Genomic DNA, 27,553 nt, shown 5'->3' with positions numbered 1-27,553 from the left:
AAGGGTAAGGGTTTTGCAAAGTAATACTTCACTTCTCTGTGGTGTTGGCGAGATCTGAAAATTGACTTTAGCAGAAAGAAGCCAGTGAATTCCACTGAAGTCAGCTTATATCATTTACATTGAGGAAATTATGAATTGCATATTTAGATTCACTTCATCTTCAAAAAAATATGCCTTATAATTGGAATTTTCCATTGAGAATAAACATTTGGTTTTGACAAGACATAAATCCAAGGGCCCTAAAAAAAAGTTAATGTAAATTCTCAATCACAACCATCATTAATACTTTATATGTAAATAGGAATTCATAAAATGAATTTAAATAACAAAGTATGTAGCCTTTGTTAGCTACCAAGAAATTTGGAGATGGTTATCAATAACACGGAGAGGAGCTGAGATGAAAATGGTTACAGCCAAGGGAAGTAATTGGTATTGACAACCATTGTCAATGGCTACTATTACTGTTACTGAAACTGCAAATTGGAACATGTGGATGTGATTCTTTGCACACAGAAAAGTTCACAACTGCTTTTTGATAGCTTTTATTCCATAGTACTGTGTGGTGGATCATGTATTACGTTACTGTAAAATCCCTGTGAACTTTTATGTATACAAATATCAGATCAATTACAGATTTCATTAATTATGAATATTTTAAACATTAATAAAAAACAGAGGCCAAGAAATTAACTATAATAAAAATTGAAATATTTATTCTTTTGGCTCAATAATGACGTAGCTCACCATTCTTTTTAGTAATAGCAATTCCCTGCATGCAGTTCATTTAGTACACTACAAGTAAATAGTTTTGTAAAAGGTTAACATTAAACTTTTGGTTTGTGCAAAAAAAACAAAAATTTATATCATGTTAGGTAATTGCACAACTTTGCCACTTTGTTCATGGCTAAAAAGGAGAGAGCCCATGTTATTTCTCTAATAGCTCTAGTATAGCAAGAATTAAAAAAATAAGACTAGTCTGCATAAGCAAATACTACAAAAGTTTGAGTAAAAAAAAATTTCCATGAATAATGGGTAATATTGAGGCAACCATAGTAAAAAATGATCTAGGTTTGAATTTTTGACCAATGTATCTCTATTGGAATGGTAGAAAATATATTATAACAAAGAAATCCACAAAACCCATTGTCTAACTTTTATTTTAGGAAATTATCCATTGAAAAGTCTTATGGATTCAAAAGTTTGGAGTTGTGATTAAAAATAAAAAGCAAAAGCATAAAGTAAAATAAATTGCCATGTCATCAACCTGAAAATAATTTTCTTATGTACAAAGTGCAACAAATAAAATTGATCATATTTTTACATTATTTATATTTAAACAAGTTTTGGACATATTTTTAGCAAAATATGATAGTATAGGTTTTGACAATAGGCAGTATGCAGTGTGTTTCTTTGAAATATAGAGAGACACCATATGACACTCAAGTTGAATTAAAATTCAGAAGTAAAGGTACTTTTAAATAACTGCAAGCTATTCTGCTTGACATACTGGATAGAGCTGTATGTCTTCCAACTCTACCAACATGTGACATCTTCTAACCAAGGCTTGTGAAGAATGGGTTGAGTAAAAGAGCAGCATAGGCAATATTAACATGCATTAGTGATAGTCTTCAAACTATGTTTAATGAATGGTACAGGATACATCCCTGTTGGAAGCTCGCAAAAGACACATACACTGTGGTACATATTTGATTTAATAGATGTTTATCAGAATATATATATATATATATGATTATATATATACGTGTGTATATATGTGTGTGTGTGTGTATATATATATATATTCCTGCCCAAACATGCACCACAGGATAAAATAACTATTTACATAACAGGGGGTGTTGAATTGACATAAAATGTCAGCTTTGCTGAGAGTAGAAGATGGCAAAGCAATACTGCAGCTGAAAGTGGGACAACTATTCTAAAGTGACACTATAGATATACTTTTTCTAGATTTTTTTTCATTTTGTTTTTGGAAAGCATTTAACCAAATTAAATATAGAGCTCTGGAACTTAGAATAAAATTTGCACTTGCTGAAACAATATTTGCATAAAAATAATCCTTTAAAAATTAGAGGAGACTTTACAGGCACATAACTGTTCAGATATAAACAAATGTAACAGACTAAAACACTTTCAAAATTAAAGCTGTCTAGAAAATGGAAGTACCTGAAATTATTGACATTAGAATATTTTTTTCTGGTTTTGAGCAAGAATTTTATCTCTCAAAACACTGTTGCTGATCATTTGAGAGACTTGTGGAGTAGGAACACAGGGCTCATATACTTTTCTCTCAACTTAAATGGCATTTACAAAAATAGTGACATAGTATTATGAATAAACTATGAATTAGGGAGCAAGGAAATCCACTAGAACAAATTTTGTAAAAATATGGCAGATATGGAAGTTAAAAATAGAGTGGATGCAAGTACTGTACTAAAGGTGTTTGGTGTAGTTACAATGATCACTTTGCACAATTATCCCTACAGTCTAGATAGCCATTTAGTTTCTCTTCAGCAGTGTCAGCTGGTAATGAAAACAGCAACCTCTTGTCAATCTTGTTGATACCCTGACTCACAGAGTTGTAGTGATGGAGAGGTCACTGTCTTGTTATAGGCACTGACCATGAGTATTTGTTAAAACAGTCAGTTTGGCATAGACCTCTTCTGGGAGTCCAGTTGACACATAGACTTTACCATCATAGGCTGTAAACAATTGATCACAAAGATAATTCTTTGTTTCTTTTTTACTTTTGATTTTCCCTGACCTCTTTCCCTTTGCTTTCTTTTTCTGGTTTGTCTTTCTCAAACTTCTCTTTGTCTGGCTTTGTTACACTGTCATAGGAAGGAGGAGATGTGGTAGAGGAACTTCCATCTGTTTTTTCTGGGGTGGAGTTTCCATTTAATTTGTCAATAATCATGTCTTCTTTGATAGGTAAGTCAATCCTTCCTTTAATTGCCTCTTTGTTATATTCACTTGATACCTTTTTTAACCTTTGTCTTAAAAGATAACATCTGAAATTACGCTGAATGATAGCAGCAGATACCTCCTCTTGTTTGCGTTTCAGAGTGGTAGTGATGGGTTCATAGGAGACTTTGGAGGGGTTCGAAGCCATGAACCGGTCTTCCATCTGTATTCTAAGGGCATCCATCTCTCCACTCTCACCCAAAACACGCTTTGTAAAGGCAAATAAAATGTCGAGGCAGTGGATCCGGTCCCCACTGACCATGGGCAGGTCCATGGCAATGAGCTGGACTTTGTTTGGTTTCGCTATGAGAAGAGGAGGATCCAGGGCAGCTGCAAAATCAGAGAGCTTGGAGAACTCTATAAACTGGGTGGCATCAGGATCAAACTTCTCCCAGACTTCATAGAACATCTCAAAGTCATCCTCGCTCAGGGGCTCTGCACTCTCCTCAGTGGCAACACTGAAGTTCTCCAGGATGACAGCGATGTACATGTTCACCACAACCAGAAAGGAGATGATGATGTAACTGACAAAAAAGAAAATCCCCACAGATGGGTTCCCACAGTCTCCCTTAACTGAGCTTCCAGGGTGAATTGTGTCAGGATCACAGTCAGGTGGTGCACTGTTGAGAATAGGTGCTAGCAATCCATCCCAGCCAGCCGAGGTGGTAATTTGGAACAAGCAGATCATGCTGTTGCCAAAGGTCTCAAAGTTGAACATGTCATCAATTCCAGCTTCCTTTTTAACATAGGCAAAGTTGGACATTCCAAAGATGGCATAGATGAACATGACCAGGAAGAGCAGGAGGCCGATGTTAAATAAGGCAGGGAGGGACATCATCAGAGCAAAGAGCAGTGTGCGGATCCCCTTCGCCCCTTTGATCAGACGCAAGATTCGACCGATCCTGGCGAGCCGGATCACTCGGAACAGGGTGGGGGACACAAAGTATTTTTCTATCAGCTCAGCCAGAAACATACCTGTGGAAAAAATACAGAAATCAACTAAATAGTGAATATCTTATGCCGACACGAATGCTTTATATTTGCAAGATTTAATAAAACAGTAAGATTGTTATGATTATAAACTTTTACTAAATATTTGGGTCTATTCCCTAATACTAGCAATTAAAGATAACAGAGTTTTATTCAATGATTCTATAATGTTATAAACCAATATAGATTTTTAGAAAATCCAAAAATTAAATAACCTCAGAGTGTCATGGCAATTTAAGATTATATACACTCAGTTTCTATGAAGAGTTATCCCCACACATAAAATGTGCTGATTACTGACAAAGATTATTTCTGAAATCTCTAAATATATTCTCTTTTCAAATATTGACATTCTTCTGTTAGAGGAAAATGAACAGTAGTGGTAAACTTAAGAATTATACACATTAACATTCTCAGATCTAATTTCTGTGTTACACAGCTGTCAGGCCTGGGGGAGCTTTACCTACATTGGTACCTCTCTGTAATTAAACCATTCTTACCCACAATGGAGAGAATCACCACCACAAAATCAAAAATGTTCCAGCCTATGGTGAAGTAGTAGTATCTGAGAGAGATGAGCTTTAGCACAAATTCTCCAGTGAACAGGATAATGAATACAAGGTTGATCCGGGACAAAACCAGAGTCATATATTTGCTCTGGTCATCAGTTTCCACCATCATGGTGACCATGTTGAGGCAGATGAGGATCATGATACTGATATCAAAGACTTGTCTAGTTACAAAGTCAAAGACCATTCCTTGGAATTTGTTCTAGAAAGAGAGGTAAAAGAAGGTTAATACGCATATTTCATAAATAATGACTAAAATTTCAGATGAAGGCCTTCCATATATGGCCATGAGATATACACCCTTATCACATTACTACAAACAATTTTTTGTGCTCCATTTCTCTTCACATTAAAATACAAAAGGAAATGAAAAAAGTCATATGATAAGAACAAAACGTATTCAGTATATTTAAGTTCCATGGGAAGACAGAGCTCAGTAAGGCATAAATTGGTGGCAGTTAGCTGTCAATATGCATGGGCTTTGCTTGATTTAAAATAACTTGATAATTTTTACCAAAAAATTATGACAACTAATAATGAAGATTTACAAAGTAGATTGATACAGAGTTTTAAATGGATGAATACCCTAATTCATTTATCAGTACTTCAGGAATTTTGGTTTATAACTTATTTCCATCTCTCTCTCCTTCAAAATAAGTCATTTTCTATTTTATTCTGTCTCTTTTAATTATGTTTGTGTGTTATTTATCTCTTTCTTCATCTGTTCTTTATCCATGCTTCAACAAAAATGAATGACATTTTTTCTTTGTCTTATTAGCAATCATCTCAGGAATCACGTACTTTTAAAGATTACTATACTCATGTGGTATTAGATATAATTCTATTAGGGAAATAAATCCTTAATAATTTAAAATAAAAACATAAAATTTCATAGCTTATTGAAAATCAGTTTCATGAATTGACAGAGTTTTCTTCTTTAAAATATAATATTTAAATAATCTTCAGTAAAACAGGTTTATGTCCTTTTGTGTATCCTCCCCTACCTCCCCCCTTAATCACTCCTAACCTCAAATCCAAAACTCTTAAAAATATGGTAAAGTGGAAGTCATTTATAGGATTTATGAGAAAATCCAAGTTCTGGCAATTAACAAGCTTTATGACTTTAGGTAGGATATTTTACTTTTTTTTTTGGGGGGGGGGCTTCAGTTTCCTTATTCCTTACCCATCTAAGAAGATAGGTTAGTTAGAGTGCCGCTCTGTGAACATAATCCTTCGTTATGTCTTTTCGTATATTATGAAGCTCTACGGAGTATGCATTCTGAATAAGTCTTTCTTTTTTGTGTTGTTGGTGAAACAAACTATTTTGATGATACCCTTTTCCTTTCTAAGAATGTTAATATTTTCTAGTCGTCAAATGGAGAGAACAAATAGTGTAGAGGGAAATAATGGGGTGGGATGGGAGTTTTCCAGATTCCCATCTATTTAAATGGCAAGAGGGTGCTGTATAACATGATTGGGTACATTCCTGGCAGCAATAGGTGGCAGCAGGAATATGGAGTCTGCTATGGAAGCAGTTACTGGACACTCCAAATTGCACGTTTTCAATCGACAAACTGTAGAGAGCATCACCTCCTTTTTAATAACTTAATAATTCTTACCGAGTGTGGCAGTTGTGAACTGTGTTAAACAATATGAACTTTACAATTAGGGCATACTATATATTGGTGATATCACTCAGTATGTTTTCATCCAGAACACTACCAGTTTCATCACATGGAAATAAGGCTTTAGAATGTTAAAGAAGATGAGTAATTCTTACTGCTGGTCGAGGTATGGGCTTCTGAGGTTTCTTGGATCCAAGTTTCTTCATTGCATTGTAATATTTTTTCTGTTCTTCTGTCATAAAGATGTCCTGACCTCCAAAGTAAAGATACAGTATAAAACTGGTTACAATCTGAATGTGTTACAACAGCATTTGTACAAAAATATTTGAGTCTTTAGTCTTTTCTCAATTTTTAAATGGAAATTATCCTGTTTCATATGTTTTTTGCTATATATCCTGTTTCATATATACATATATACACACATACATACATGTTTTTAATTTTCTCATTTATGTGAAATTCTGAATACTATTTAAACCTATAATCACATAAATGTCTGATTAGTATAGGATCCTAATTTCACTATATTATGTTTAGAAGGAGGCTCAGGGGTCTCAAATATATTTTTGTGAAAGAAAAAATGTTTTCTTAGTCCATTTCACTGTTGACAGTTTTCCTTCTTTATTCAGTAATTTTAAGTACTTCTGGTGTGCTAGAAAATGCAACTGGTATCAGAATTACATAGATATATGAGACACAATGTCTTGTTGCCACGTGGAGTAGGAAAATGAAAACAGGTGGAAAATGTATAGGATATATATATATATATATTGCAGAGATCAAAATAAACCCTGAAAACTTAGAAACAGGCTTTATATAGGGGGATACCCTTAAGCTAGGTCTTAACCGATGAGGTGTGCTAGGCAAAGCATTCCGGGAAAAGAAAATACCCTATGTAAAGTCATGGAGCCACAAGAGTGTGGCTTGTTCAGAAAGGGTAGAAAATCCATGTAGCTATGTGTGTAAAATGTGGTAGTAGTAATGGTGGATATTGACTGAAGAGTAGGGAAGTAGATATAGAAATGTGATGTGGAAGAAAATGCAGCTAGAAACCTGAGTGGAAATAATTTCTGAAATTCTCTGTAAGCAAGGATGAAGCATTAGAGGAGGCCCACTGGATGCTTTGAAGCCATGGTCACATTTTTTTCACAAAGACAGGATAGCAGCTCAGCAGAGGATGAATCTAGAGAGGAGCCACCAGCTAGAGGCTGGAAACTCTGGATCTGAACTGACCAAATAGTGAACTGAAAAGAATATAAAAATGATTTAAGTCTGTCTTGAATCTGAATATCCTGATTATTTGGATGTACAACAGACACAACTTCAGGGGAAATCTGAGAGCTGAGAAATACTTATCTTCTTTTTCTGTTGGTTGAAGTTATCTATGATTACACCAATGAATAGATTCAGAGTGAAGAATGACCCAAAGATGATAAAGATGACGAAGTATAAATACATATATAGATTTTCTTCATAAACAGGCTGAAGTTTTACCTAAATGGTATTGAAAATATTAAATAATATTTTAAAACATAATAAATACTTAAACTAAGTTAACATTTGGTGAGTGTTGTCACTTAATCTAGAGCAATTTTTGCCTTGTCGTGAGATACTGTTCTGCAAAAAATGTTCTTTTTTAAAACTAGTATGATCTAGGAGAATGAAAGTTTATAATTTTTATGATGGTTCTTGAATCTGTTTTTCCACTGTGACTTACCTGTATATTTCTTTAAATAACAGTGGTATAAACAAACATTTTGAACCTGTTAATAGTCTTACAGTTTTTTTGCAGCATTTTAAATTTGAGTCTGGAGATGTTGGTTCTTGAAGATATGGCTTTAATAATAGAATATCAACTTCTAAAGGAATGCAGCATAGACATATATTCTGAGGAACTTTTTCAATTCCTATTTTCAAATTTGAATTTCCCTGAAACTTGCTTTTTTCCTGTTTTTTTTTTTTGGAAGGTGCTTCACAGACTCTGTTTATCATAACCTCCAGGGTTAGGGAGAAGCAAGTTACTTTCTCATGAGCAATGTTCCCAATCTTGAGTCTCATTTATGGACCAGTTTCATGTCTTCTGATCCATGCAGTTAGATATCCTTTCATATTAGATATATATGTCAGACATATATTAACCAAAATACCATATTTATTGAAATGCATTACCTTAAGAGGATCATTTCTATATGCAATTATAAATGTTCTCATTGCTATTATAAAAATCTGGGTCATTCACTTAAATTGTTAAAAATGTTCACTATGGAAAATCTAGTAACTATGAATAGTATTTGAGTGATACTTACATCTCGTGAGTCAACAGCTGCATACATAATATCCATCCAGCCTTTAAATGTGGCCTGTAAACAATATATATTTGAATTCTACATAAAAACCTAATCCAAGAATATGGCATTTTATCATATGAAAATCTGATAGTTACTACAAGTAAGTTTTTGTATGATATCATAAAATTCTCTATAAAGAGATTAAAATGAATTGAATGAAGAAATTGAATTGAAGTAAAATATGATTGTATTTAGAGTCTGGAATTCATTTCCTTTGTTCTCTCAGAAGATATTAATTACTTTCTACACAAAAATTGAACTAGAGGCTTGATTCATAAAATATCCATCTTGGTCTCAAATTCTTTTTATACCAAAATATAAGCTCTGTGATTCAAACCTATGGTGTGTTTAAACACAGCTCAACTGTTTTCATTAGTGAATTACTGATTAGTTAATATGTGGTCAATTAAGTAAAAATTATTAAACATTATACATTTTGAAATCTACCCCATAAGATTTACATTTCTACAAATAGCAGAACCAAACTCCTTAGATGTTGCAATAAATTTCCTGGCTAATAATATATATACATTTAATTCATCACTAAAACATGTACATTGTTACTTTAACATAAAATTGCTCCTTTGGCAATGATTGTCAAAGAAAACTAAAAACAGTAAAAGTGCAATTGCACTCGATAATATAGTAAGAAAACAAACAGGAAGCAGGAATATAAGACTATATTAAAACATACTAAAAGTTGAACACTGGGAAAATTTGTAATCAAATACTGCAAAACATCTTAACGTCAATTAAGTTAATAGTATAGGTGTTATCATCAACTACTTTTGTTCCGTTAAATACTAATTATTCAAGCAAAGCACATCAGAGAAATGATCTTTTGTCAGACATTTTGAAAATGTTTCCAGAACTCATACAGTGGCAACTTACCACTTGAAGCAATGCAAGATAGCCAGCGCCAACATTATCAAAGTTTACTTTGACGTTTTTCCATCGAGCTTGCTTGCCAAGAGCCTGACAGTCGCTCAGATTGTTGACTTCACTAACTTCAAACATGTTACCCGTTGTCGTGTTAACACAGTGGTAGAACTTGCCAGCAAACAAATTCACACCCATGATGCTAAAGATCAACCAGAAGATGAGACAAACCAAGAGTACATTCATAATAGAGGGAATTGCTCCAACAAGAGCATTCACAACAACCTGGAAGAGAAAAGGAGAAGGCCACTTACAGATCGTTAAGATGAAAACCGTTCCTTTTATTTATTTAATACTAACATGGGTGTGAAAAGAGTTAAATAAAAATCTAGGTGGATAAGTTATTTCTTATGATGTGCTCTAGGACATATTTGGTAAGGGAAAACAAACAGTGACACAACTAAAGAGCTAACGGATTTAAGGAAAGCAAAATATGCCAAAGTGTGAAAAGAAATAAAAACCTGATATAGTAAGATGGAGTCAGAAAGTGTTTGTATGCTGGGGAGAAAAGAAAAAAAAAGATGTATTAAATACCAACAAGAAAAATTGTCATTCAGCAATACATTTTAACTTCGAAGTGTTAATGAATGATTGATGATTTGAAAACATGGTTAAACAAACCCTTCAAGTAAAGTATTAGTAATGCCTTAAATAAGCCTCCTCAGATCAAGTCAACATTTTATGACTATGAATAATAGTGTCTTTTTTTCTCTATTGGTAAATCCCAATTTTAAAAAGTATATTAAATGAGATGGAATTTATCTCTGGACATAAAAGTACCGAATATGTCCTCATTGTTATTCTGATCTCTCAAATACTCACTTTGGGGTAGGGTACATGTTACTTAAGGTAACATTTGGGGTATAGGTTACTTCATCTACCTGAGCTGACCTGTTTCATGAAGGAGAAATTAAGTTACCTATTCTCTCATTAAATTCAAAAGCTTAATAGGTATTTTGAAATCTCTATGGAGGTTGACAGTATCTTTTCTTATCTACTTTAATCTGATTCATATTGGACTGTTTTGCTAGGCATTTATGTTAAACTATTGTTTTATTTTTAAAAAGTATAAATGTTGTTAGAAATCAACCTCAAGAATTTTTAAATTGACATCAAGGCCTGAAATCCAAAATTTCATATGCTATTTAAATTTTATTTCTTTTAGAAATTAAGTTATATATATTATACTTGCCATGTTTCTTTGCTCCTAAAATTTGGTAAAATGACGTCCACAAACTTTATCAAATAACCACGTGATATATTTCTTATTTTATAGGTGGAACATTATTTCAGCCATATAATTAAATTAAAAATGCCAAACAATGTTTTTTCAGATTAGAGTAAATTTATAAGCTTCTTATTTTGTTCATCTTCCTTCAAAAAGGAATTGTTAATACAAAACCATGCAAGTAGATGACGGCTTAAGTATTGTCAGTAATGGCAAAGATTGGCTTGAATAGAACTTGAAATTGTATTATAATTTTTATGAATTTTATCTTGTCTTGTGACTTTTTTTATCAAATAGCAATGAAATGAAATTAGAATGTAAAACCAAATATGTCTTTGCTTACAATGCTTCTGGAAAGTCTGTACAGTGGTTTCATTCTCCCTGAAACTCCCTGAGTGAATTTTGAAGTCAAGGCTGAAGTGTTTGTTTTTATTGCTCCAAACTTCTAACATAAAAGCATTATGGCCAGGGAGAAAGTCAATATCCATGTGCATTTGCATGCTGGAATAAACAAAGCTGGCCTTTGCTAAGTAGTATTTTGAGGGGTGTTACGAGTGGTTGTGTATCCAAATAAATGTGTACTTTATGTGTAGATGCATAAAATACACACTAAAGAATGGAGCTAGAGAGGAAAATGCACATGCTGTGAAAAGTGAACCTCATTCAGAATGCTCACTTAAAAGGGCAATCTTTAAAGCAAACCCCAGGGGTTGCCTGAAATGCCAGCTAATTGTTCTAACCCCCTATTTTGGTTGCTTAGGATGTATAAAGGCTTATCAGAGGCTACATTTTAGAGTTGTTTTCTTATACGATTATTTTTGTTACTGATATTAAGTGAAGAAATAAAGCACACAAAAACCTTTTACCTTTCATTCATTACCAGTGATTTTTGAGGAATCAAACTGCCTATTGGGAGGAAGAAAAACCCCTACTAGGATGAATGTCAGTAGTGAAAAATCATTTAGATATGTATAAGCAATGAAATGAAATAAATGGCAGTGTATGTTTTTTGGATATTGTGGAAACATCCTTGAACTCTCCTCAGAACACCTGGATTCTAGCCCTAGTTCTGCCACAATTTCTGAGGACCTGTTTAAATATACCTCAGTTTCACGAGGCTAACCTTAGTGATAGGTCAGATTCCTTTTCTGAAATTCTGTAATTCCGTGAAATAAATGTCAGAAGAGTATGGTACCCTTCTGTAGCTAAATAATTAACCTACATTTAATTCTGATATGAATCATCAGAGAGCTTTTATTCTTACCCTCATGCCTTCAAACCGGGATAAAGCTCTTAGAGGTCTTAAAGCTCTTAACGTCCGCAGGGATTTAATGGCACCAAGTTCTGAGTAGCCAAGAGCATTGGCTACCAAGCTAACCAAAGAAACCTATAAAAAGGAAAGATATTAATAGTTCACCTAGAAATAAACTGTCGACTAAAGGCATAAGATGTAGTGTCTCTTCTTTAGTACCAACCAAATAAAATTCAGACATATCGTGGCGGCTTTCATCTTCCATGTAGGGGGTTCATCTTATGTTGCCAGCTTCATTTCATGTTATTGCTTTTCTTACCAATGGAAACAGAGTCTTGGCCAATTTTTATAAACATGTAAACCCTTCCCGTTAGTTATTTCACCCTGTGGAACCCCTTTCAACCTGTGCACATATCACTGAGGATTCAGGATTTGGTTCAAAAGCCAGATCCTCCATGGATCTGTGTTTAATATCATTGATTGGAAATCATGTTTCTCTCCTGAATTTATGTAGTATCTTAGTTATGTGTATTGGAAGCATTTACCATTTAATAGAATCAATTGGTTAGATATCTTCTTTTTCCCTTCCAGGTCACATAAACTTTTTATGAAACAGTCTTCTCTCTGTGTCCCTAATACTGTCTGGTTAAATATGCTTTAGTTAATATGTGTTGGATAAATAAATAATGGAATAATTTTACCTGAAAAAAATTTTGTCAGACCATGTTGTAGTAGTTTCATAATAATGAAGAAATATTTATTCAGAGTTCTCAACTTATAATTCATAGTGATAATACATCTTCTGATATTTATACACATACTAAATTTTACTTAAATTTGTGAAAGGTTAAAGAAGACATGCCCTTTTTTGAGAGGAAAAGACTTTATTTGCCTAGATTTTCTTTCAACATAACATTTATTGAACATTTACTATGTGCAAGGTTCTAAGTGCTTTATGCATATAAATCTTAAGAAGTAGGTAATACTACTATTGCCTTCTCACTGGTGAGGGAGTTAAGCCCCTCACTCCTCTCTCCCCACTGCAAAAAAAGGGAATAAGAGATGGAGTTAGGTCTTGAACCCAAGTGACCTGACTCCAAAGCCATATCTTAACCTTTTGCATACAGTTTAAAAAAATTTGTTCCTCATCTGAACCATAAAAAACAAAATGGTTTGAGTGGCTATCTTATCAGTTCTTGTAAGGACTGTACAAAAGTAGTACTTTCCTTGATGCATATGGAGGAGTTAATTCTGTACTCCATCCACTGGATGGTTTAAAGGCATTGGGGCTTCATTTCTTGTAAAAAGAGCTTTTGAAAAATAGGTCTAAATGAATCTTTCCATGGTCTTGTGAGGTAGGATGGAAACGGATATGCCCAAGAACACATGGTTTAAAGGGTGACAAGGAAACCAAACTGAAGCTTTAAAGGCACATGGAGCCACTGCTCCCTCATTGTTAATTTAGCATACATCTCACAGAATCTAACAGAAAAATAAATGACTAGTGGCAGGATAATTTATTGAGCTATTCATTTCTGTCTAGTGTTTACTGCTACAGAAGACCAGAAAGATGGGAAAGGTTATTAGAGAATGTACAGGCTTCTATGTTCTGGGCTCCTTTCCTTTGGGAAGCATTAACAGCTTCTTTAGGCTCCTGGAACTCCTTTCAGAAGGCTTCCCTCATGCTCTTTAAGTCCTTTATTTGAGAACTGGGTATTTAAAGGGAAGTGGCTGCAGGTTCCTCACAACCTGAAGTAAGGATGCTTTTGCTTTGAAACGAAAAGAAAAGCCAAAATCAGGACATTTGGGATTCAGGTAGCTGGGAGACACCACTTGCATATAACCACTCCACAGTGGGGTGACTCAGTTACTAGAGATGTGGGGCATTAGTGAACTGAGCTTTTAATAGACCTCATTCCATTTTGTGTAGGACAAAAACATTTATTGAGTTAACTAATGCAAAAAGCTTCATATACCTTAAAGGGAATTTTGAAATAAATAATTTTAAAGACTTGTAATATACTTAAAATTTGAAGATAATGCCCTATACAGGTAGTGTGCTTTACAACTTAAAATGATTCTTTTTTACTATTATCTCTGCTTGAGAGTGGTCAAATGACTAGTCCAAGAAAAGGTAGCAAGGGGCAAGGCCCTAACTGGAGTATGTCTTCTGTTTTTAACTCCAGTGTGTTTTTCACCTCAGCAAACATGTCCCCAATCTTCAATATTATCTTCATTTTTTTTGTGCTAAACATAAAAGGCATTCTTGCTAATGTGTACAAAATATAACAAGTCCTTTGACAAAAACTGAATTTTTAATATAAATTTATATGAACCCAGATGCTTCACAATACAGCAAATATATGAAACTGTGTTCGACGTTTCAGGGGGTTGGTTTAGCTGCCATTCACACCTTTCTGCATCCCTATGGCAGCAAAACTGAGAAAGAGAAATAATGCAGGAGGGATTTGTTGGTTCTGAAGAAGACCCTAGGAGTTCTGTGATTGCTTAATGAACCACATAATATGAATGTTTCTCTTTAAAATGGCTAATGATAATTTTTTTGAGAGCAGAATGAGTAAAAACCTTATAATCACTTCCATGCATTCCAATGATACATTTCAACCCAAACACTTGCATAATTTTTGATGACAAAGCATTCTCCCACTACCATTATTATTATATTATTATTATTATTATTATTATTATTATTATTATTATTATAACATTTTCTGGAAACAGAAATAAGAGCTAGGTGAATTTGAAAAGTAGAAGAATTCATTATTTGCAGATATATTATTGTTGATCTAGAAGAACAAGGGAATAAGGTAAAAAACTATATAAGAAATACTATAATTATTTTAAGTGCTAATATATGGTTTCACTTGTTTTTTATTTTTTTTTAAAGATTTTATTTATTCATGAGAGATAGAGAGAGGCAGAGAAACAGGCAGAGGGAGAAGCAGGCTCCATGCAGGGAGCCAGATGTGGGACTCCATCTCAAGACTCCAGGATCACACCCTGGGCTGAAGGCAGGTGCTAAACCACTGAGCCACCCAGGGATCCAGGAATAAGCCCATTTAAGTCAACATAACTTGTCCCAAAGTAGAAGGCTTTAATTACTCCGTTTCAATCTACCAGTTGAGGCTTAGTTAAAAGGGAAGTATTTTCTTTTTGGCACATTCTTTGAAATTAAATGTATTCATTTAGACTTTATTCAGTAGATACTTAAGTATCTATATTAGGTGTCTCTAAGGATACAAGCATGATACAAAACCCCTGCTCTTTTTGCATCTTACTCATATTTTCTATATGGGCCAAATATATGGAAATTCCTGAAGTACAAGGTAGTATTTCAGTAAATGTAAAATTTTTAGTAAGTGTAAATATTTCAGTAAATTTCAGAATTCGCTGGAGAAGTTCTATCACATTTCTAAATGATCTTCGTGCATGAGAAAATCTTTCTGAACCATAGAGGATTCTTAAATGTATTTAGTGTTGCATCATTTCAGGGAGAAACTAAAGACTATAAATGCTAAATCCCAAAGCCAATCTGAAAATACAGTATTATATTTATAGCAGTTAGATAGTAAACCCCTGGAGTAAAGGAGAAGGGAATTGAGAATTAGGATTGGGACACTAAGCTCAGCTTTGTTACTTAGTTTTTTTTATCTTAAAAAAAATATTTAAACTGAGGCTTCAGTTTCCTAATGTCTAGAATAAGGCCTAGATATTCTTTGAAGTCCATTTCAGCTGCAGATTATAAGAATGTTAAACTTCCCTTTATGGATGGCTTTTCAGGATAACATTAAAATTCACCTCTGTTATCCATTAAAAGCCAACCATGGAAATTGGAAATCATTTCTGGTCTATTAAAGTGACTTGGTAGCAGATTTCTTATCAACTCAAAGGGTTAGACACATTTTGGTTATAGCACTATAAGTATGTATGTGTGTGAAAAAGGGGAGTAGAATTTAGATAGGCCCATACTTATCAAAATGTTAAAAATAATGAATGTAAACATACAGCAATTATTGATTCATATTGGCAAGTGTTAGAGCTAAAAATAAAGTGCTTTATTATTGCTAGGGAACAGCTCGAGATAGTGCTTAAAGTACCTTGTTTTGTTGGGAGGCTGTGAAGCCTTGTGCAGTGGAATATCACAGACTACAAAGAATCAGATGACTGTCATTTTCCCCACTGCTTCTTCATTGCTTGGAATAAGTAAATAGGCTACAAGTCAGACAGATCCTATAATTGGTAATGTTTTTATGACTACTCACCCCAGGGTAATCAGATTCAGAGCAGGGCTCCTACACCTAACTCTCTGCGTGGTAAATTTCTGAATAGGTTCTGGGATATCTAACTATTGATTGAAGGATGGAAATGTATTTTATTGTCCCTGTGGGTATGTGGCTGAGTGAATGCAGTAAATTTTTTTTTTGTTTTGTTTTTTTAACATTATTTAGTAACAGGTACTCTAGTAAGGAATTAAAATACAATCTCACAAGTCCTGACCCTATATCCCTTGATTTTACCTTCTGGAGTTATTTTTTAAAATATAACTGTGACTATAAGCTAAGTGCTTAGATCTGTCAACAGACTTTTAGCTTTTCCTTACCTTGAGGTCCTTAACTTTTAGAAAAATAACTGTCTGCTTGTGGCATAGAACACTCTGTGTTTTCTTTACACTGTCTACATTTTTAGTACCTCTTCTATCATTTCCTATGAAGCTTTCCTAATTTTTACATTTATTTTAGTTTTTTTTTTCTTTTCACTGCAAAGTTGTGTTAGCATTAGTAAAACCAGGTTCTCAAAAGTCAAGGTTTTAATTATAGGAGTATATGAAATGTGAAACTTATCTCTTTTAAAAATAATTTCATAAAAATCACTCAGGATACTTACATCGACAATCAAGAAATCTAGCCAGCACCAGGCATTGGTGAAATATGTTTGAAATCCATAAGCTACCCATTTGAGGAGCATTTCCAGAATAAATATGTAAGTGAAGACCTTGTCAGCATATTCTAGCATGGTTTTGATAGTCTTTCGCTGTTCAATGTATATATCTTCAAAAGCCTGTGAATCAAGAATGCTTTTATTTTACTTGAATTGAATGACTTGTCTCCCCCAAATACTTGATAAAATTGCTTAGTGTAATATTGGATGCAAAGTAGTAATTTGAAATTACTACTAAATATTAGCTAATATCTGACAAACATCGAACAAGATCTGAAGACTAAAACTAACAGAAAATGTTGGCATGGGAAATGTCAACATCTTCTCTGATTTAGTATATTCTTTCTTTCTTGCCTCTCACCTCAACATCTCTATCTCAATTGCTGCTGTAATGATATGTTTTTAGAGAAGTAATATGAACTCAGGATATAACTAGAAGTTCTTTAATGAGAGATGGACTTGGCCTATTCCAACATTATTTTCAACGATTCCCTGAATGATCTGGCTTATTTTGAAGAATAAATTGATTATACATAAAGAAAACCAAATACACTTTTAGTCCATAAATGTTAATATAATTATTAGGGCGAACTGGATGGTATTTGACATGGAAGTTAACATAGTTACAGAATGTCTCTGTGAATGGTTGTCTCAGTGAGGAAAACATCTATTAGATAAACACCAGATGAGAAATTCCATCTGCTTATTCATAGTTCTGATTTATTCTGTACTGAATTTTGCACAGTTAAACCCTGGGTGCCATGCTCTGCCAGCCATGGATATACCTTCCTCTCTTGCTTCTTAAACTCCATGTCTGTTTGTGGTATTTTCAGAAAGTAAGCTGTTTCATGAGAACATGGTTCTTACCACTTTGCATTTCACTTACCAAAGCACCACTGCTGAGAAGAATCATGAAGACAATGAAAGTCTCAAACCAGTTGTGTTCAACGATGCTGTAGCAGGTTTTCCGAAGATTCCACCAGATTTTGCCTTTGCCCTCTTCTATACTTACTTGACAGAATGGAAACTTTTTAATACATCCTAAAAGATAACATTAAATATAAGAAATTAGACAAAGGTAAATTCTGTACGACATATGGATTCGGTAGTCTCATCCACACAGAGTGCTCACCACAATGAGTGTAGGCACCATCCCTCACATATACAAGGTCATTACAGTATTACTGACTGTATTCTCTTTGCTATAGACTTTTCATCTCCATGACTTACTTATTTTATAACTAGAAGTTTGTACCTGTGAATCCCTTTTATCTATTTTGCCCATCCCTCTATCTACCTTCTTTGCTTTCCCATCCACCTCCACCTTTTCTAGAAAATATATTTTAATCTTAGATAGGAAAAAATAAGCTTTGTTGTTTTCTCCCCATACCAGTCTCAGATCATCATTTATACGGTAACTGGCTACTTCATGTCTTAGTTATCTTCAGCATCCTTCCTATACAATGAATCATTCTCAGACAAATATATTCAGGCAAACACTTAAAATTCAAGAAATTACTTTATCAAGAGTTGCATGAGTATAGTTTCCTCTTTAATACTAGGATCTCTCTTTGCCTCAAGGCCATTGATTGAAATAGGGTCCAAGAACACCTCTAGGTTTGGGGAAAAACTGCATGTTCAAATTGTTTATTAATTTTTTGACGTGATCCTGAATATTTCACTTCCTTCTTTTCATGTACAGAAAAGCCCCCATCTTCCTAGGTATCAGCCACTGTCAGTTTTCCCAAGGTAATTTATTTTCAGCCTCAGTGCTTTTCTTAGTTACACCTATGACTCATCTTGTTAGTCAGTATTGCTGTTCCTTTGTCTTCCCCCCTCCTAGTTTTCATATTATTTCTCATTTCCATCCATTCTTCTGCTCTAACTCTCTGAGCTACTAGTCATTGGATTAAATCCAATCACATCGAATCAGCAGATCTTTATTGATTTGTGTACAAGACACTGTACTGATCACAAGTCAGCCCTGTACTGACTGCCTGTCAAGGCTTTACAATACATCTGCATCCCTAAACAGCTATGATCACAGCACAAATTAACTACATTTGAAACTGTGAAGGATGGAGTGTAATTACTGCAACATCTATAAATCAAATCACAACATTGCCAATGAGGTCTGAAGGGACTGCAGTCAGTATCAATGAGATGACATTCTAGAATGCCATTTATCTCATGGGGTTAGCTTCTCCACATTCTGGAGGATAAAAACAACAAAAAACCACATCAGATCATCTTTAATTGTTCAGGCACAGTCACTGCTATAATATAATCTGGAAATATAGATAAATTAGCTTTTCAGAAGAAAAGATAAAAACAAAGAAAAACATGCCTTTACCATTTCTTTGAAATATGCCCTCAAGTGAGGTATTATCAGTTGCTGTAAGAAAAGCGGGGAGACTGCATTTTAATCGTATTGAGCTTGTTTACCTTCAGTAAAACAAGCTTCCGGTTTAAGGTCTTCCTCAGGTTCAATTTCAGCCTGTTCACCTTCCCGGGGCGGAGCAACATCAACTGTGCTTCCTTCAGATGAGCTGGTTGCATTTAATTTCTAGAAACAAAACCCCATTGCAAATTGTGATTTTTCTCCCCTTTTATTCATTTAATTTGGAAAATTTTTGTCATAGTGTGAAAAATGATAGTGATCACATTTGACTCTATTAACATTGTTGATAGATTATGTACTAATAATTTAACAAAATTAAAGTCCTAATATTTAAAACAATGTGTAACTACTGACCTGATTCAGATAGAGAAAAGTATACAGCATTCAGTGTGAGTGATTTGGAAAGAATGGGTTGTACTGATTAATTTATTTTATTATCTCTAATTGTATACGGATGCCATATGAAATAGTTTAATACATTAATACTCATGCCAAATCAAAAATAGTTTGATGAAAGTTTGGTGGGCTGACGTTCATTACTGATTATATTAATTAAAATGCATCAAATTAAAATGTCCACCTCTTATGATGGAATTTTGGGAGCAAAGAACATTACCAGTCATCTCTAACTACTGTCCATGTTTTCTGTAATTTTAGAAAGGAAGAGCAGCACATTAACATTAGTCACAGTCATTATATTTCAACTTTGAGCTATATTTTTCCTCTGGCTTACATAATCTTCTTTACTAGCAGAAAAATGATGGATCTCTCTCTCTCTCTCTTTCTGAACTGCTTAAATGAATTCAATACTTGACAAAGAATTCTAAATGAAATGGAAATTTCCTCATAAATGGCATTGGACAGAATCTATATAGACTTTTATTAGGAGCACATTCTGAATTCAACATGTTATCAGGCTGTGAATTTTTCCCTTCAATAAATCACTGTGACATGCCACATGGCTAGGAAGAGCCACTTTAATATTACAAGAATAAATATATAAGTACTTTGAGATCACTTGGGAAGACATTATGGATTTGCAGTGTTTTATGAAATGGATGCAAAGACATGACACACAACAAAACCTAGCCAATGTAAAGCTTTTAGGATGAAAAAATAGCACATGGACATGATAATGGTTTCTTAACCCCCATTAACTTTAGTAGCTAAGTGGTAGGGGTCACTTTGTCCTAGCCTTCTGAACGAGTTAGTGTATTATGAAAAATCCCCAAATGACTCCCTAAACATTGGTCATATTGGAGAAAAATTGGCTCAAGATTCCTGATTTACTGAAATCATAATACAAATGTAGTCTAATATTTTATGATTTGAACTATTGAAAAGTACTATCCAGATATTTTCTGTGATGTTACTTTGAAGGTGAGGTTAATCATGTCCAACTAAATATATTATGAAAATTAAATATATTATGAAAAAATAGTTTATATCAAAATACAATTCTATAATAAAATACCTCCTAGTCTGGAGCTAAAGAGAGAAGCTAGGCCATCATTTTTGGCCACTGGCTTTTAGGATCATTACAATACAGGAATTTGTACCATTAAATTCCTCCACTTTCTAGAGAGATGAGAAAGGCCAGGACATATTTTCTTTCCCCAGGATTTTTCTGCCTTTTATAGCCAGAATATCTTAATATTTTAAGAAAACCCCAGGAAAGCTACTGCTGGATAGAACTGAAACAGTTCCTGATATAATGAAGAAGATGGTTGAGCTTGGCAACTAACTCTTCCCTTGAACGCCATGACATTTGACAAGTGGGAGCAGTAATATCCACTGCATAAGTAAAACCAGTGAGAACCAAATTATTTTTAGGTTAGTTATAAAAGTTTCATGTTTCTTTTTCCTGTTCATCAAACCAAGTTGGATAATTTCTTCTGAGCCTAGTCATGGTCCACCTCCTCCATGAAGCCTTTCTTTCTTGCATGATTTCTCCATGCTAAATTTTATTGAATGTTATACTTGTTTTGTTTGATCAAATATTCTTATGATTATAGATAAATTATATATGTACAAAAATTATACATAGGTACAAATTACATATTTATGTACACGAACATATATACCAAAAATATACAGACACATATATATACCAAAAGACCCAAGCATAGAATAAACACCAAATAGTTGTATCAAATTTATGGAGAGACAATAAATGAATGATTGATTGCATTTTTGTATTACTCATATAGAAAGAATTATAGTGGTTAAATAATTTCATCTCTCTACTTTGTTATGTAACTCAATAATGGCCTTGACAGAAGTCTATTTAATTGTATTAGATAATACATTTTTAATGAATAGGAATTATTTAGTTAATAATACTTTAGCAATAAAAATACATGATATTTCCAAAATGTTTTTCTAAAATATTGGCAGACATTCAATAAGGGAATCTGAGGGAAGAAAGTAATCAGTATATGTGTATATACACACAAATATATGTATACTTTTCTATTCAAAAACTCTAGAAAACATACTACTCTCATTTTACCACTATTAGTATAATGTGAACTGTTCAATTTTTTGCATTATAATTGTCTGCCATATAATCTACAGGTGTAGATACAAATACTTAAACCCAAATGGCACAAATAATATGTAGCCACTAATCTCAATGACAACTGAGTCTGCTCTTTGCCAAGTACTGACCTCTGGATGTATTTTTGTTATTAGTACTGTCTTTATAAATGTGGTTAACATATTTGGATATAAATACTTTCAATTTTCTAAATAGCTATGGAGGTTACACATGTATATATTATAAAGACTGTAAAGTAGAGGGTCAGTAGTGAGTTAGTTTGCCTCTATCTGCATGGTATTATGAGAAATAATGTGTTGAAGAAATGTGTGGGAAATATCAGAAAGAGAGACAGAACATAAAGACACCTAACTCTGGGAAACGAACTAGGGGTGGTGGAAGGGGAGGAGGGCGGGGGGGTGGGGGTGAATGGGTGACGGGCACTGAGGGGGGCACTTGACGGGATGAGCACTGGGTGTTATTCTGTATGTTGGTAAATTGAACACCAATAAAAAATAAACTTATTATTAAAAAAAAAAAAGAGAGAAATCATGTGTTGTAAAACAGACACTTCCCATCCTCTGCCAAAACTCTGTGTATTCCGCTCTTTCAAATGAGCAGAACCCATTTTTTTTTTTGTTTTGTTTTTTTTTTCCATTTTTTGTTTTTTTAAAAATGATGTGGCCAGGTATACTGTCAAATTGATTTATTTATATTTTTTATTAAAATTTTTTTTAAGATTGTATTTATTTATTCATGAAAGACACACAGAGAGAGGCAGAGACACAGGCAGAGGGAGAAGTAGGCTCCCTATGGGGAGCCCGATGTGGGACTTGATCCCAGGACCTCAGATTATGACCTGAGCTGAAGGCAGACGCTCAACCACTGAGCCACTCGGGTGCCCCAAGCAGAACCCATTTTATGTGGAGAATTGCTTCACTGTTATTCAGGAATTTTTCTGATTATAAGGATAACCCTTTAAAACTTATACTCTGGAAAACTTCTTAAGGAATATTCAGAGTCTTATAGACCCTCATGCACCAAAGCTTGAAAGATAGCAGGCTAGGATTCATTTCAGTAAGAAGTGTTTTGTGGGGGACTCCTTTCCCTATGGAGGTTGACAAAGTTAATTCTTATTAACTTTGAGAATCAGGCTTATTCCTGTTGTAAGCTTCATAGGGCACATTTTTTTTTTGTCACAGGAAAGTACATATATTTTATTCTATGATATTAGAGAAATCTTGTGTCAACTATGTAAAATTTCAAAAGTCACGAATTTACTTAGATTTTTATAAAATAAAGCTTAGAGTGTGTTCTTATTAAGCTACAACAATTTACCATTTATGATATACTGCTTGATATGCTTTAGTCACTGTATACATAAAGAATCTTTAAATAATTAATTTCTTCCCTAGAAACTACTTAAGCATTTAAAATTCTATTGTGTTGATATAATACCATTTATATAATCTAAACATTTTCTAATTTATTTCAGTACTTTGGCACTCATACTCTCGTAGAGTATAGTTTTGTTATACATTTTATCATAGCCACACCGAAATGACTTCCAAATTTATTAAAAGCATGTAACTGATTTAAAAGCAAGTGACTGATGATAAATACAAAGGATAACTTACTTTCTTTATATTGCCATAGCTGTGATACTACAATGGTATAAAAAAAAAAAGCAAAGAAACCTGAAATGAAATTTTCCATATTAAGGAACTCAATACTATACTAAATAACTAAATTAATACTTGTTTAGAAGTAGTTAGAAAAACAGTTAGTTATATAGGCATAACTATAGAAAGCTTCCATATAAAACCATATAGTACAAGTTCAAACTTGTGTTCTTGTACTATTTTCTCCTTACCCCTCCGATATTTTATGGCACTTAAGTTTTGATTCTTCCATCCCTTGTAGAAAGTACTGAGTCTACAGAGGGATGATGGCTTATGCTCTACAAATGCACACTGGAAAGCAGGTTTTAAGATGCAACATTCTCCAGGCCTAATTCAGCCACAGAAAACATGCCTGGCTATAGCAGAAGCCTGGCGCAATACTGTGGAAGCCGCACACTGATCCAAGAACCATGTTCTCAAAGACATGGTCCCTGAATATGAAGTTTTCAAGAAGATTAACTGCAAATAACCATTCGTAAGAAATGACAAAATCAGTACCCAAAAAGGCCATGAGACCATTTTCCCCTCTAATAACATGAACTTATATAGAAATCCCCCTTATGATGAATATTGCTCTGGGTTTTTATCCAATTAAATAATGAAATTTAACTTTCAGAGATAGAAGAGAATGTTAGCAACTGGCCTACTTCCACTGAAATGCGCTTACATTTCATTTATTTTCAATCAGCTACCAAATGTTTGAGTCTCACAAACTGCTGTATGATTCAAGAGGCAAAAATAAAAGATTCAGCCATTACAGATTGCCTTTAAAATCTAGCCATTTCTCTCACAACTTCTGAGTTTTGTCTTACAAGTAGAAGAGGAAAATCTTTTGGTCACACATACTATCAGGGCCTTAGTCTGATCTTTTGGATATGCATATCCATATCTTGACTTATGATGTTTCACTTAAAGAATAGGTAGGTAGACACACCAGGAGGCCATTAGGCTGCTTGTCCAGTCTTGTTTTTACAAGATTAAAACCAATAGCTCTCTTTTCTGGACGACTTATTGAATGTTTAAAAATACAAACCACCCATATGTGGTTTTGCCTCAACATATTTTAAATGTGCAACAGCCCTGGTGCTTCTTTAATTTTAAAATGACCTTGATAAGAACATGATAGAAGAATTATGTGGTAGTTAAAGAGTAAGGTAAAAGGGCATCAGGAAGCCAAAAGAAATAGCTGGTTTATCTTGAGAAGATACATAAAAATTTCTATCTAAACTAGCCTTAATTAGGTTTTATTTCAACAGAAGTACACTAAAGCACCACAACAGTTCTCTGAAGGTCAAGATGGGTTTAAAATGGTATTCACATACTCATCTGTGCCTCTGGAAGAGTTGCCTCACATTCAATTTCACACAAAGTGTTTGGAAGACACTGAGAGCAAGACAGAAAGCCCAGAGGTACTTCCATTGCTCTCCAGATTCTGAAAACAGAACACAGTGCCTTTTCCAAAAGGGCACATGCTTGGGATCTTAATCAAGTATCTATTTTCACTTTCCATGAAGGCCTTGAAAAGGAGGGAATACTGTTATAAACATAATTTTCCAGTACCATTTAATTTTGTTCTGCTTGGGAAGAAAGAATAAGTCAGATTTTTTTTCCCCCACTGGCCAATGTTGGTTTATACCCCAAAGTTAAAAGTAATTGCTAAGTAAAAATTGCATAAATCAGGGACATATATTTTTTCTATGTTTCATTAATAATAATATTTCTGAATTTGTTGCATTCTCCAGCTAATTCTTAAGTTATCCCTAAGGAAAAAGTGAATAGGTATGAATTAAACCTAGAGACAACCCAAACTCTGGTTAGATATTATTCTTCACCAAAAGTATTGAAATTGCCAATATTTGAGAGCTTTTTTCCATTTTTGTTTTATAATTTCCCTCCCAGAACCCCCATTCTGGCTGAGATTCCAGTAAGCATGGATATCAACAAGAGAAGGTTGAGTCAAGAGAATAAACTAAAGGCTTAGTTAATCCACAAACTTAACACTGATCTTGGGAGATGCCCTTTACTCCCCATAAAACTATAGTAATACTAAAAAATAGGACATTTTCTATGTCTCTTTTTTACCTGATCAGTTTTAGGTAGAAAATTTAGGGAAGATTAATGTAGATTAGGGAAATTAAAAAAATGGGTACACTGGACCAGTTACTTAATGATCAAGATGTAATGAAGTATCCCATATCATGATGCTTTCCTTCTTTTGATTACTTTGCAATGAACACTTAGAGTTTTACAGACATATGACTTAAAAACTTTCTTAAACTACATGAGAATCCAAGATATGTGGTGCCCAAATACATACAGACTATGGCCCTTCATATCCAAAAACTTATGATCACCTGTTTTTGTCTTTTATAGAGCCTTTCAAAAAAAACCACGAAAGCATACATTTCCATCTTGAGCAAATGAATTACAAATGTTGAAAATTATATTCATGAATCTGAATATAATGATCTGAAAATGGCACTATCAAAAAAGTCCCATGAGGCTCATTTTGGTCATACAGTTTACTTATAAGGGCTGAATCAGCAACAACAACGAGTTGTGGTCTTATTTTAATGAAATAAAAGCAGAGAAATAAAAAAAAAAATGCATGCTCTCTTAACTTCTTGACGATATTGAACTTTAAACATTCCTATCATATTTTAAAATAATTATAAATCCTATAGAGCATGCAATTATTGCTTTTTTAAATTTTTAAAGACTAAACTGGAAAACTCATCAGCAGAATCATATATGATGTGGGACTGCCCATCTCGCCTGACCATGCTATGATGTGTCACACAATTCAGCAGAGAGCGGCTGGGCACATCTAGCTCTTCCTTGCCATGGCAGGGGAAGGAACAGCTGAGTAGCATGCAGGCCAGTCAAAATTCACTTAGAAAGTGATTGTACATGTATAACTTGCTTGGGTAACCTGGGTAAAAGTGGTGGCACGAGCCTCTGGCTGGTTAAAAAACACCAGAGCTGCACTCTTGATGGCTCCAGCTTGATTTTACCCCTGTGAGAAGTAAGAACGGTAAGCGGTGAAGGTCACAGTATGATATTGCTAGATTGTGCTTTGGAATTCAACTTCAGATAGGATTCTAAAGAACATTTATTCTATATTCTCACTCAGGAAGACAACAAAACCTTTTTAAAAACTAAACTAAAAAATTCATAGTTCTATAAATATGCTAAGAAATCATGATTACATGAATTTTAAATATATAAAAACAATTCTACTTTATATTTTGTCACAAGATTTGTATAAATCCAAGTATTTCCAGTATAAATAAGAACACTATTTTGCAATCCATACCTTTAATTCTCTTACATTTTTTCATGCAGAGCTTTGTATTTGTTTTCATACCTGTTTCATGCCTGTTTATGTTAGCAATCCATATATTTGGATATATAAATACATATATTAAAAATATAATAACAGCAATTCATATCTTCATCTCTAACAACTTTTAGGGGTCATTTTTCCCCAATTGCACTATAGCTAGATATACAGTATCCTGAAAATGAATGCAGAGAGTTAGATGACTAGAGTTTTCAAATACCATCTAACTTAATATTAATTACTGCCTCTTAAAGCAGAATGTATTGCAAGGTTTTATTTTTTAGTGAGTAATGTATCACTCTGTTGGTTTAGTTTGTATGATTTCTTAGTGTGTCAGCAAAAAGAAACGGTATTCTGTATTTTCAAAGCATAACTCAGTGTTCTACTTACAGTCAAACTAAGAAGCATGAGCCAAAATGTCACTTTATGGATATGTTATTTTTCATTTGTGTGTGTATGTGTGTGTGCAATAGTTACTAAAAAAGAATAACCAGCCTATGTAAATAGGCATCTGAAACGTGACCTGTGTTCAGTGCCAGCAGTTTTCAGAAATTCCAGGTTAAAACTGAACTTTCCTGGAATTTATCTAAAACAACTGTATAATGTTAGAATATGCAGATTTTTTGCTTTTTATTTTTAAAAACATTGTACTTCTAATCTTTGTATAAACACGTATGAGAATTGCCTTGTTACTTT

General features: G+C 33.7%; 1 protein-coding gene and 1 long non-coding RNA gene across 8 annotated transcripts in view; one reads left to right on the top strand and one right to left on the bottom strand.

Moving 5' to 3' along the window:
• The window catches only part of LOC144304863 (uncharacterized), a 115,966-nt gene that overhangs the window by 15,232 nt on the left and 73,181 nt on the right, over positions 1–27,553 (top strand). The window lies entirely within an intron of this gene.
• LOC144304862 (sodium channel protein type 3 subunit alpha) overlaps positions 687–27,553 on the bottom strand; it is a 105,859-nt gene continuing 78,992 nt past the window's right edge. For all 6 annotated transcript variants that reach the window (XM_077883459.1, XM_077883454.1, XM_077883457.1 and 3 more), the window contains 10 exons: positions 19,338–19,458; positions 17,779–17,933; positions 16,839–17,012; positions 11,946–12,068; positions 9,406–9,678; positions 8,473–8,526; positions 7,523–7,660; positions 6,322–6,426; positions 4,473–4,743; positions 687–3,957 (listed from right to left, as the gene is read on the bottom strand). In XM_077883459.1, the coding sequence (XP_077739585.1) occupies positions 2,762–3,957; positions 4,473–4,743; positions 6,322–6,426; positions 7,523–7,660; positions 8,473–8,526; positions 9,406–9,678; positions 11,946–12,068; positions 16,839–17,012; positions 17,779–17,933; positions 19,338–19,458 (2,610 nt within the window). In that variant the 3' untranslated portion in view covers positions 687–2,761. The remainder of the gene's footprint in view (positions 3,958–4,472; positions 4,744–6,321; positions 6,427–7,522; positions 7,661–8,472; positions 8,527–9,405; positions 9,679–11,945; positions 12,069–16,838; positions 17,013–17,778; positions 17,934–19,337; positions 19,459–27,553) is intronic.

This window comes from Canis aureus, chromosome 34 (genome assembly GCF_053574225.1).
Source record: "Canis aureus isolate CA01 chromosome 34, VMU_Caureus_v.1.0, whole genome shotgun sequence".
Taxonomy (NCBI): domain Eukaryota; kingdom Metazoa; phylum Chordata; class Mammalia; order Carnivora; family Canidae; genus Canis; species Canis aureus.
This window is presented reverse-complemented; position numbering and strand designations above follow the sequence as displayed.